At 41.7% G+C, this 12,696-nt stretch overlaps 1 protein-coding gene across 1 annotated transcript in view; it reads right to left on the bottom strand.

Annotated features, from left to right (window-relative positions):
* Positions 1 to 1,625: 1,625 nt before the first annotated feature.
* Positions 1,626 to 12,696, bottom strand: part of PLEKHH2 (pleckstrin homology, MyTH4 and FERM domain containing H2) — a 176,536-nt gene continuing 165,465 nt past the window's right edge. Inside the window, exon 29 of the mRNA XM_060247539.1 lies at positions 1,626 to 1,905. Coding sequence (XP_060103522.1) covers positions 1,720 to 1,905 — 186 coding nt within the window. The 3' untranslated portion in view covers positions 1,626 to 1,719. The remainder of the gene's footprint in view (positions 1,906 to 12,696) is intronic.

Genomic DNA, 12,696 nt, shown 5'->3' with positions numbered 1-12,696 from the left:
GTCTGAATAAATCATATTGCGATGGACCAAGGGTCTAATTCAGTATAAGGCAGTTTCACATCTAATCAGACTTACTGAAGAGTAAGCCCACTGAGCTCAATTAAACTTACAACTCAGTAAACATGCTTTTAGGATTGCACTATTTGTGACCATATATCCTGATACATAACATACCCTCTACACTTTCCTTCTCACATTTTATTTCCCTTTTTTCTTCCTCTATCTTGTTTCCCATCTTCCTATTTAACATGTAGGAAAAATAAAGCTGGATGAGGTCTCTTTTCTTCATTTCTCTTACTACTTGTTTTCATTCTATAAAATTAAAAACCATTACCATATATCTTATTTCTGAACCTGACTTCAGAGTGCAGCAAACTGTGCAAAGGGGTCCTGAACAGAAAGGAGAGATAATTTCTACAAATCTGGGAAAAGCCTAAGTTGCAGAAAAATAACAATTTTTTTTTAAATGGAGGTTTCTAATATACACCTACCTTTGAACAAAGAACCTTTTTTTAAAAAAAGCAGAGACCATGTGAGATCATGGTCAATACCACCATAAAACCAGACTTAAAAAAAATACAGAAGCTGGGGAGGGGAAAGAATTGGAGGAAAGGGAGAAACTGGTGATAGTGGGAGACAAGCAAAAGGAAAGGAAGTGAGAGGATTTTCCTCCTCAATAAACACTCATCTCTTGTAAAAACTAATACTAAACATTTACTTTCATTTAACAATACTGTGCCTGAGAAAATACAGCAGCTTTGCATCTAGTATGTGATCAATACGCATGTATAAACTCATCCTGCTGCTAAACAAGTAACTACACTATCTCAAGTAGCATTACAAGTATGTGTAAATTAACCTCAAAACTGATAATTTTAAATATTGGGGTTTAGAACTAAAAGGAAAAAAGTCTGTGTTGGAAAACTTTCTAAAAATCTCTTAATACTGGTTCAAAATATTCAAAGCTGTAATGAGAAGGTATTTTTTAATATTAAAAAGAATCACTTGAGGGGACAAGAAAGGATGACTTGTATATAAATAAGTAACTTTAATCACTGGTTAATGCTTGTTATTTAGATTAATGATTTTTCTTTATTATATACATGTGCCTATATCAATCTTAAAGAAAGATATCCCAGAATGTAAACTCATCCCCTAAAAAATGGTTTCACTCAAATACTTTTTAATTGCTACATGTAATTAACTTGTTGGGAATTTAAGATGGCCAGCTTGAGGTTGACTCAGCCTTCCATCCTTCCGAAGTTGGTAAAATGAATATCCAGCTTGCTGGGGGGAAAATATAGATGACTGGGGAAGGCAATGGCAAACCACCTTGTAAAAAGTCTGCCATGAAAACGTTGTGAAAGCAACGTCACCCCAGAGTCGGAAACGACTGATGCTTGCACAGGGGACCTTTCCTTTCCTTCATTTTCTTAATGTCATATGTAGGAAGAAAAACTAGTCTTCATTTCAGGTTTACAGGGTCTATATCAGAACACTCATCTATTTAAATATTTGCAAATGCTATTTAGATGCTCCAAGAGTCTTTCTAAAAAATGAGGTAATCTTTTACATCACTTTCAGTTTAGGCCAGAATAAATTCATGGTAATACCACTAATGAATCATCAAAATCCACTATTTTATTTTAGCTCCTCTAGCACAACGTAATGCTATTGTCCAACATGTAATCACTATTCATTTCCATAGGTATGACCTTTTCATAACAAAGTAGGTCCTTTAGTTGGTCTGTTCTTCAGCAAAAATGGGCAACGACCTATGTCCTTGCAATTTTGTCTTTCTGCTTGAAGAGATAATATTGCAGGAGCAGAGAAGTGGTGAGAAGTTCCTTTTTGCTGATGCAAATTGTTAATGTAGCTGGCAATATGAAGAGTGATCTCAAGAATCTGAAATTTAAAAAATACTGATAATTTTTTGAAGCATAAGAGAAACAGCTTTAAGCAAACAAGATAACATGCTGCTTACTGACAGCTTAACATTTACACATTTTTCTGGAAAATCGCCAAGACCCAAACTAGCAGCTTGGAAGTCTTTAGTGATGCTGGTTCATTTTCAAACATTTAAAACTGATTAATGAGATATAGATAGGCTTCCCAAACCTCCCGCTCTGGTGGGAGACCCCTGGGTTCGCAGCCTCATCTCCCGCTCTTCAAAAATTGGGAAGCGGGGGGTGGGGGGGAGAGAACATACCTGTAGGCTTCATGTTATTATAGAGCTCCTGAGCCGTTTGTAAAATGTATGCCCCTTTAAGGCTGGGCAGGAAGCAGGAAGGGCTTGGGAGAACGGCCCCTCCCTTTCTTTTGCTTTCGTTTTCACAGCAAGAGTTCTCCGGTCTGGTAAGTATTTGTGTGTGTGAGAGAGGGAGGGGGCAGGGGATTCCCTGGTTTGGAGGCCCTCACCCCTTTAGAAAGCATGGGGGGGGGGAGGGAAATGTCTACTGGGCACTCTATTATTCCCTATGGAGAACGATTCCCATAGGGAATAATAGGGAATTCATCCATGGGTATTGGGGGCTCTGGGGGGGGTCTATTTTTTGAGGTAGAGGCACCAAATTTTTAGTATCGCATCTAGTGCCTCTCCCCAAAATACCCCCCAAGTTTCAAAACGATTGGACCAGAGGGTCCAATTCTATGAGCCCCAAAAGATGGTGCCCCTATCCTTAATTATTTCCTATGGAAGAAAGGCATTTAAAAAGGTGAGCTGTCCCTTTAAATGTGATGGCCAGAACTCCCTTGGAGTTCAATTATGCTTGTCACATCCTTGTTCTTGGCTCCACCCCCAATGTCTCCTGGCTCCACCCCCAAAGTCTCCAGGCTCCGCCCCCAAAGTCCCCAGATTTTTCTCTAATTGTACTTGGCAACCCTAGATATAGATGCATTTATCTAACAGAAACACTACTGATGAATTGTGTGGTTGCCTGGCTTTCTGCAGGATAATCTGCTAATTCCATGAATGGCCTACAACATAAATCCCAAAGTGGATGAGTTGGGCTGCAAACCTAGCACAACCTTATAAGGCTTACTTCCAAGCTGACCTACTAAGGCTTGCTCCTTTAATCAGCTTCATGTTGTAGGCTGATTCTTCTACTAGTCTTCTTAACGTGGGTTATAATGTCACAACTACTCAGAAGGCACTAATAAACATTAGTTTGGGGGCCCCTCCTTTCTGAGCCCATAGACCCTTTGAAATTATGACACAGAATGGTGGGCACAGCTACATAATGTCTGATATAGGAGGTGGAGCCAACCACAAAATGGCTGCTGCAGGGGAGATTGAGATAACCAAAAAGTATCAGGGAATAATGTTATGCAAAATTCTAATAGTAACTCTTGAATACTTCAGACAGGACACACAGCTTACTTTCACTTACACAGTGAAGATCAGAGTTATGCTGGGTAGAATCCCATGGTCAGAAATACTTCAGGAGAAGGGAGTTCAAGAGGGGTGGGAAATATTGAAGGCATAATCACAAACAATTCCTATGAGAAGGAAAAATGGAAAGGGCCTAAAGAAGCCAAGGTGGCTCCATAAACAGCTCTCTAAAGACTTGAGAAATAAAAAAGACTCATTTAGGAAATGGAAGGAAAGATTTATAACCGAGGATGAATATAAACAAATAACCAGTGCTTGCAGAGAAAAGAGTTAGGAAAGCTAAAGCTCAGTATGACTCATTTAGGAAACGGAAGGAGGGTCTTAAAACCATGGATGAATATAAGCAAATAACCAATGCTTGTAGAGAGAAATTTAGGAAAGCTAAAGCTCAGTATGAGCTTAGGCTAGTGAGATATGCTAAAAACAACAAAAAAGAGTTCTTTTCTTATGTACAAAGTAAGAAAAACAGCAAGGATATGGTAGGCCCCTTGTGGGGACAGGAAAGTGAAATTGTAACAGGTGATGAAGAAAGGGTGGAACTGTTCAATTCCTACTTTTTCTCATTCTTCTCTTGTGAGGGAAACAGTGCTTAACATGGCAAAAACAGAACATATGATGAGGGAAGGGAGTTGCAGTCTAGGGTCAACATCACCACCTAGTTGCTTTAAATTAAATTAGAAGAAGATGATATTGGATTTATATCCCACCCTCCACTCCGAAGAGTCTCAGAGCGGCTCACAATCTCCTTTACCTTCCTCCCCCACAACAGACACCCTGTGAGGTGGGTGGGGCTGGAGAGGGCTCTCACAGCAGCTGCCCTTTCAAGGACAACCTCTGCCAGGGCTATGGCTGACCCAAGGCCATTCCAGCAGGTGCAAGTGGAGGAGTGGGGAATCAAACCCGGTTCTACCAGATAAGAGTCCGCACACTTAACCACTACACCAAACTGGCTCGGGGCTAGATGAACTGCACCCAAGGGTACCAAAAGAACTTGTAAACATAATTTCTGAGCCTCTGTCCAATATTTTTGAGAATTCTTGGAGAACAGGTGAGGTGACAGAAGATTGGTGGCTGGCAAATGTTGTCCTCATCTTTAAGAAGGAGGAAAAGGAGGATGTGGGTAATTACCAACCTGTCAGCTTGATGCCTATACCTGGAAAGGTTTTAGAACAAATTATCAGGCAGTCAGTCACTGAGAATTTAGAAAATATGGCTGTGATTACTAAGAGCCAGCATGGGTTACTCAAGAACAAGTCATGCCAGACTAACCGTTATCTCTTTTTTTAGAACGTTATTACCTTGCCGGATTAGGGGAATGCTGTAGACATAGTTTATCTTGATTCAGTAAGGCTTTTCACAAGGTTCCACATACACATACTATTCCTGTTGGCAAGCTGATAAAATGTGGTTTGCATCCTGTTACTGTTAGGTGGATCTGTAATTGGTTGACAGATCGTACCCAAAGAGTACTTGTGAATGGTTCCTCATCCTCTTGGAGAGAAGTGACAAGTGGGATGCCTCAAGGATCTGTCATAGAACCTGTTTTGTTTAATATCTTTTATAAATGATTTGGATGAAGAAATAGAGGGAATGCTTATTAAAATTGCGGAAGATACTACATTGGGAGGGGTTGCAAATACAATAGAAGTCAGAAACAGGATACAGAATGATCTTGACAGGCTGGAAAACTGGGCTAAAACCAATAAAATGAATTTTAGCAGAGATAAATGTAACATTCTGCATCCAATGCATGGTTATAGGATGGGGAAGACTTGTTTTGGCAGTAGTATGTAGTTGATCCCATTTCTGGGATCCAGGATCTCTGCAGATGGTGACTGTAGCCATGAAATTAAAAGACGTTTGCTCCTTGGGAGGCCAGCTATGGCGAACCTAGGCAATAAAAAGTAGAAACATGACCCTGCCAACAAAAGTCCGTATAGTCAAAGCTCTGGTATTCCCAGTAGTAATGTATGGCTGTGAGAGTTGGACCATAAGGAAGGCTGAGCGCAGAGGAATAGATGCTTTCGAGCTGTGGTGCTGGAGAAGAATCTTGAGCGTCCCTTGGACTGCAAGAAGATCAAATCAGTCAGTCCTAAGGGAAATCAACCTTGACTGTTCTCTGAAGGTCAGATGCTGAAGCTGAAGCTCAAATACTTTGGCCACCAAATGAGAAGGGAGCACTCACTGGAGAAGATCCTGATGCTGGGAAAGACAGAAGGCAAAAGAAGACGGGAACAGCAAAAGATGAGATGGCTAGACAGTGTTACTGATGTAACTAACACGAATTTGAGCAGACTTCAGAGGATGGTGGAAGACAGGAGGGCCTGACGTGACTTTGTCCATGGGTTCACAAAGAATCAGACTCAACTGTGCGACTGAACAACAACAAATGTGTGAAAAGGATCTAGGGGTCTTAGTGGACCATATGCTGAACATGAGCCAATAGTGTGATGTGGTGGCTAAAAAGGCAAATGCAATTTCGGGCTGTATCAACAGCAGTATAGTGTCCAGATTACGTGAAGTGATGATATTGCTTTACTCTGCTCTGATTAGACCTCACCTAGAGTACTGTGTTCAGTTTTGGACACTACAAGTTAAGAAGGATATAGGCAAGGGGGTTTTTGTAGAAAAAGCCCAGCAGGAAATCATTTGCATATCAGGCCACACTCCCTGACATCACCATAGTTTCACCAGGGCTTTTTTGTAGAAAAAGTCCAGCATGAACTCATTTGCATATCAGGCCACACCCCCTGATGCCAAGCCAGCCGGAACAGCATTCCGGTGCATTTTTGCTTTTAAAAAGTCTTGGATATAGACGAGCTGGAAGGTGTCCAGATGAGAGCAATGAAGATGGTGAGGGGTCTGGAGACCAGGTCCTATGAGGAACGGTTGAAGAAGCAGGGTATGTTTAGCCTGGAGAGAAGTGGACTGAGAGGTGATATGATCACCATCTTCAAGTACTTGAAGGGCTATCTTATAGAGAATGGTGTGGAGTTGTTTTCTGTTGCCCCAGAAGGTTGGACCAGAACCAGTGGGTTGAAATTAAATCAAAAGAATTTTCGGCTAAACACCAGGAAGAACTTCCTGACAGTTATATCAGTTCCTCACTGAAACAGGCTCCCTTGGGAGGTGGTGGGCTCTCCTTCTTCAGAGGTTTTTAAACAGAGGCTAGATGGACATCTGACAGCAAAGCTGATTCTGTGAACTCAGGGGGAGATATTTGTGAATTTCCTGCATTGTGCAGGGGGCTGGACTAGATGAGCCTGAAGGTCCCTTCCAACTCTCTGATTCTATGAGAATGGCTTGCATCATTTTTTTCTCATCATGACAATCCTGTGAGATAGATTAGACTGTCAGAGTGACTAGTCCAAAATTAGCTAGTCAGCTTTACCTAACTCTCCTTTGGGCCTGGCACCTTAAGCACTATACCACATTTTTTTTGGGGGGGGGGGACGGGACTGGATACTATTTTATAAAGGGCTAAGTATAGGTTAGTTTTCAAAGAAGGGAATTCTGACATGCAGCACTACCACAGAGAATGCTGCACTGCCTACTTGCATTTTTTTCTAAACGGAGAAACAGTAGCATGTTCTGCTTTTCTGCAACTTGTGAAAGCCAATACAGCTGCTGTATTCTTACTGGATGACATTGGCTGCAGCACTATATAGGCAGACAGCTACTGAATGGCTAGAAGAACCCAGTGCCAGCAAGTGATGGTATTACATGTGCCCATGATGGATTCTTCTACTGATTCACTAGTCACACATGCAAATCACTGAAGTCTGAAAAGTTATAGTCAATATAAAGACAGGTTGCTTACCTGTAACTGTAGATCTTCAAGTGGTCATCTGTGCATTCACACACATGGGATAAAGCGCCTGCGCCAATCCCCGAATCAGTACCTAAAAAGCCCGGGATTTTTTAGTGCTCGGCACCAACGGGCACGCGCAGGCGTCCCAGTACGCATGCTCGCCGGCGCCAGCGGGAGGATCCCGCCAGTTCCTTCCTGACCGCTGGAAGCCCCTACTGGAGGGAGACCTTCAGCAGTGGGGAAGGAGGGCGGGTAGTGTGAATGCACAGATGACCACTCGAAGATCTACAGTTACAGGTAAGCAACCTGTCTATCTTCTTCGTGGTCTCTGTGCTTCACACTCATGGGAGATTAGCAAGCAAGGCATACCTGGATGCAGGAAGACGGTCAACCAGAAGAAACAGCTTGCAGCACCGCTCTTGTGAAACAGCTTGCAGCATCGCCATCGCTCTTGTAGAGTGTCCACGAATGGGCCCAGGCAATGGCTTCTTTGCCAACAAATAACACAGTTTAATAGTCTCAGTGAGCCAATTTGAAAGCTGCTGAGACGAGATTCTGGAACCCAACTTAGGAGCAGCATAAGAAACAAAAAGATGCTGGTCCTTACGAAAACTCTTGGAGTGACTCAAATAAAACAATAAGGCACGCTTAACATCTAGAGCATGCCACCTACGTTCCTCATCCGAGGAAGGTGTAGGATAAAACGTGGGCAACCAAACTTCTAACTTAAGGTGAAACTGAGAAACCACCTTGGGGAAAAAAGAAATATCAGGAGCTAACGACACTCCAGACTCTTGAAAAACTAGATATGGGCAGTCACAACGCATAGCCGTGAGCTCCCCTGCATGGCGTGCTGATGTGATGGCTACCAAAAAAGCAGTCTTCCAAGATAGAAGCTGTAACAAACATGTGGCCATTGGCTCGAAGGGACGCCGAGTCAATCTATCTAACACTAAAGTCAAGTCCCACAACTGTGGGGGTGATCTTGATGGAGGATGAAGCCTAAGCAAACCCTTCAAAAATCTCTTAGAGTGAGGGTGTGCAAATACTGAATGCCCCTCTACTGGCTCATGGAACGCAGATATTGCTGCCAAATAAACTTTAACCGATGAAAAAGCAAGGCCAGCATCCACCAGAGATAACAAAAATTCAAAAATCACCGACAGTCTCACCCATTGGGGTGAAACTGCAGGATCAACTAAAAACTGAAGAAACCTCCGCCACTTCCTATCATAGGAAGCACGAGTAGGCAACTTCCTGCTGTTCAGGAAGACGTGTTGGACTCTGCTGGAGAACTCGCAGGGTCAATGAACCATGCTGTCAGCTTCAGGTGAGGCACGTTGTGATGGAATACATGACCGTCCTGAGCCGACAGGAGGTCCGGTTCCGCCGGGAACTGGTAGAAGAACCCACTCGCCACCTTCAAGAGGGGTTTAGATAAAAATATGGAGCAGAGGTCCATCAGTGGCTATTAGCCACAGTGTGTGTGTATATATAAAAAAATTTGCCACTGTGTGACACAGAGTGTTGGACTGGATGGGCCGTTGGCCTGATCCAACATGGCTTCTCTTATGTTCTTAAGATCGTGAACCAGTTCTGCCGAGGCCACTACGGGGTCACCAGGATGCAGCATGGTCTCTCTCTTGCGATCTTGTTGACAACTCTTGTCAACAGTGGCAGAGGTGGGAACAGATTTAGGAACTGACCTTCCCATGGGAACAACAGACCGTCTCACAACAACTATGGATCCGTGCCCCCTCTGGAACAAAACAGAGGACACTTCCGGTTTCTGGCTGTGGCAAACACATCCACCTGAGGGGTCCCCCAGAGCTGAAACACGGGTTGAAGGAAGCGCCACTGTATCTCCCACTCATGTGGGGAAGCTGCACCCCTGCTCAGAGTCCGCTTGCAGGTTTAGCACCCCTAGGAGGTGCGCAGCCTTCACAAAGATGTCGTGCTGTGGGCACTCCGACCACAGTTCCAGTGCCAGCGCACAGAGCCGTCGAGAAACTGTCTCACCCTGCCTGTTGCTATAACACAGGGCAGTAGTATTGTCTGTTAGCAGGGCAACAACCTTCCCCGCCACCATGGGGCAGAAAGACCGAAGAGCAAAGTGAACTGCTAGCAGTTCCAGGTAATTTATATGACAGTGAGTCAATTGGGAAGGCCAAGGGCCCCCCACACACAGAGAGTCCATATGAGCCCCCCAGCCCCACAAAGACACATCTGTGGTGATTGTCACTGTTGTTGCAGGTAGGTGGAAGGGAGCTCCCTGACATATGTTGTCCTTTGATTTCCACCACTTCAGTGTTCGGAGTGCCACAGGTGGAATTACAAACCTCTTCCAAGGTGAGTCTCTTAAGGGTCGAAACTGTCGAAGATGTTGATTTCCACTGTTGTGCAATTAATATTTTTGCAGCCAGTAAAAGCAATGATGTTAATTCTGCTTTATATTTCGGCACTTGTTTATTATTCCAAAGGTTTAACAGAATCGATTCAGGAGAAAAAGGAATTTTGTGATTTATAATTTGTTCAATTGTTGGTATAATTAAATTCCAGAAATTTAAAATTAAAGGACAATCCCACCAGCAATGAATAAATGAACCTATGTTGTTACATCCTCTCCAGCAATTTGCATTAGTTGTTCTCTTTGCAGAAATATTTGTAGTGGTGTTAAATACCACCTGGAGAATAATTTAAAATGTTGTAGTCGTAAGTTTAATAAAGGAGTATGGTATAGTTTTGACGACCAAATGCTAAACCAATTTTCAGTTGTAATATGTTTGCCACAGTCTTTGATCCATGCTTTTTGTTGGGAATTTTCTTTGTTTAATTTATACTGAGTAAGTGCCTTATATATAATTGGTGTTTTACCCTTAAGTTTAGGTTCTATGTCTGACAGAGCTTTTTCAAAGGAATTTAATGGTCTGTTAATTTGAGATAAAATGTTTGGATTATGCATTAAATGATGGACTTGGCTATATTGCAACCAATTGGCTTCAAGTTGGTATTTTCTTTCTAATTTGTTCTCATTAAGTTATTTATATTTAAGTGTTTAAATCTAAAGACTCCTTTTTGCCTCCAATTTTGAAAATTTAACCTAGCTTTGGCAGCTGGGAACCAATCCTGACCTAAGAAGACTGTTGCAGGCGAAGGAGGAGGAGCTAGCCTAATTTTGTTTTTATTCCACACCTGTAAGGTAAGAGTTAAGAAGGGATTCAGTTGGATATTGGGGTTGCGATACTTAGGCAGGTTCCATATTGTTTCATGGAGTAAATCTGGTTATGCATATGTTTGCTGTATTAGAATCCAATCCTTTTTTCTGTTGGGTGTAGAATATAAAATAATATATTTTAACTGTGCAGTAGTAGTTTTCCAGATCTGGTAAAGCCAAGCCACCATGGTTTAGTTAACACAGAGTAGGCAATTCTATGTTTCTTCCCTGCCCAAATATAGTCTAGTATCAAAGTTTTCCATTTTTTGAAAGTCTCAGACTTTATTAGCCCAGGGAGGTTTTGAAATAAAAATATAAATTTGATAAAATAAATACTTTGACCTGTTCAATTTTTTCTAGTAGGTTTAATGATAGCTTAATTAACTAGTAACCTTTTCTTCTCTTTTCTAATTAATTTTATAAGAATGTATATTTAAGCTATTATCTTAGGAAGGCTTTGTTGACTAAACTTAACTAATAATTAGGAGAGTGTAATGTACTGGAAACCGAGACGGTTTGAAGGCAACATTCTTTATTGCGAGCACATTACAAAAGTGAGTACACGCGGCCGGGGTCCCGCATATATACATTTCCCCGGACGGCCCCCCTGGTCCGACCAGGCCAATCCTGGTCAGTTAAACTTCCCGCCACAGATGTTGAGGGGCGGGGCCACTGGCGAGCCACATCCGGGAACCTGAGGGTCTCCCTTAGGTGACCATTGCCATGCAGCCTGGCCACTTATGAACAATACATAACAGAGAGATACCATATAATTCATTTTAGGAGTATTGTTAATTATGTTTCAAACACTATACTAAACTAAACTAATTGCATATATTATCTAACCTTAATCATTAAACTTTAAGGTCACCAATTATAAAAATTCATTAACTATAGCAGAACCAAATAAATTCATAAAGCTATACACCTGTGAATGGCCATATGCACTATTATAGCCCTGAGTTATGCATTAACTGCTTAATTTAAAACAAACAGCTCATTGTAATAAGTATAAATCTCAGTTATATCATTAAAAGAGTTTCTTATAAACTATTTACATCATGCAAATTTTAAGCAAAGGTTTTGCAGTTCATTTTTAGGCTCTTTTTAAACAAGAGTTCCTCTGTATTTCTTGAAGGATCTTTTCAGCTAAGATATTCCAATAGTCTCAGAAACGAAAAGAACTGTTCCTTTCCGATCTGAAGCTTTGCTTGGAGCAATTCTCTGGAATGAAACCTAAAAATTGAGGTTAATAAGTTTTAACATATATACCAATGTATAGCACCTTAGTATAAAAAACAGTTCATCTAGCCTCATTTTCAGTTTGGACGGTAGAGAGCAGCATTTCTTCTTCTTCTTGCGTGATAGGGACGTTAAGAGCCGCTAATAACGCTTTGCCTGTGACTCCATCCGAGGCTTGGAAAAGCGTGCCATTTTTGAAAACCAGAATATCCGACACCGGGCTCCAACGAAATCTAATTTTTTTCACAAAGAGCTTTGACAATACAACCCTAAGCATTCTTCGGTTTTTTAGTGTCTCTGGTGATAGATCTGTGAGGACCAGCACTTTCTTCCCTTTAAATTTCAAATCATTTTTCCGCGCCTTCTGTAGAACTGCATCTCTAAGCTCTGTTGTATTTTTTCCCAAAAAGGGCTTTTGATCCTATTCTGTATGTTTTATTTATGGTATTTAGAGATATCCCATCTATATTCAGAGACTTGTCAAGCCAATCTATCATGAATTTTGTTATGGAATTATTTTCTTCCGCGCCCTCTATCCCCTTATCTTCAGGTTTCGCTCCCTCCAGCGATTTTCTAGCGCCATAATTTTTTCTGTTGCCCTAGTCTCAAACCTTTGTAGGGCCTTAATTTCATCTTACGCAGCATATAACATCTCTGTGGCATTTTCTGCCACCTTAGAAGTTTCTTTCAAGTCTGCAGCAAGGGAGTCAAGTTTAGCATTCATTGGTTGAAGTTAGTCATCGAGTTTGTAAAGAACATGCAGATCTCATCTTTAAAAGCAGATAAGTCTTTTTTTGTAATAGGGGCTTCGTCATTCTACATATTGGAATCAAGAGCGGGGAAAATTAGTAACGGGCGCCATTTTGTCTAGCACTGGAGAGCCTTTATCACCTGGGGATTTTCTATTAAATGCTGGCGTAAAAAAGCTTTCTACCAACTTAGCTGTCTTTTTAGTTGATCTGGGCGTCTTCCGTGAGCTCCTCCTCATATTTCATGACTTCTGGAGCTATCCATAGAGATTTCTTCAAGGTAAGGGAG

This window comes from Heteronotia binoei, chromosome 1 (genome assembly GCF_032191835.1).
Source record: "Heteronotia binoei isolate CCM8104 ecotype False Entrance Well chromosome 1, APGP_CSIRO_Hbin_v1, whole genome shotgun sequence".
NCBI lineage: Eukaryota > Metazoa > Chordata > Lepidosauria > Squamata > Gekkonidae > Heteronotia > Heteronotia binoei.
The sequence above is the reverse complement of the archived record's forward strand: the minus strand, read 5'-3'. Positions and strand labels throughout refer to the sequence as shown.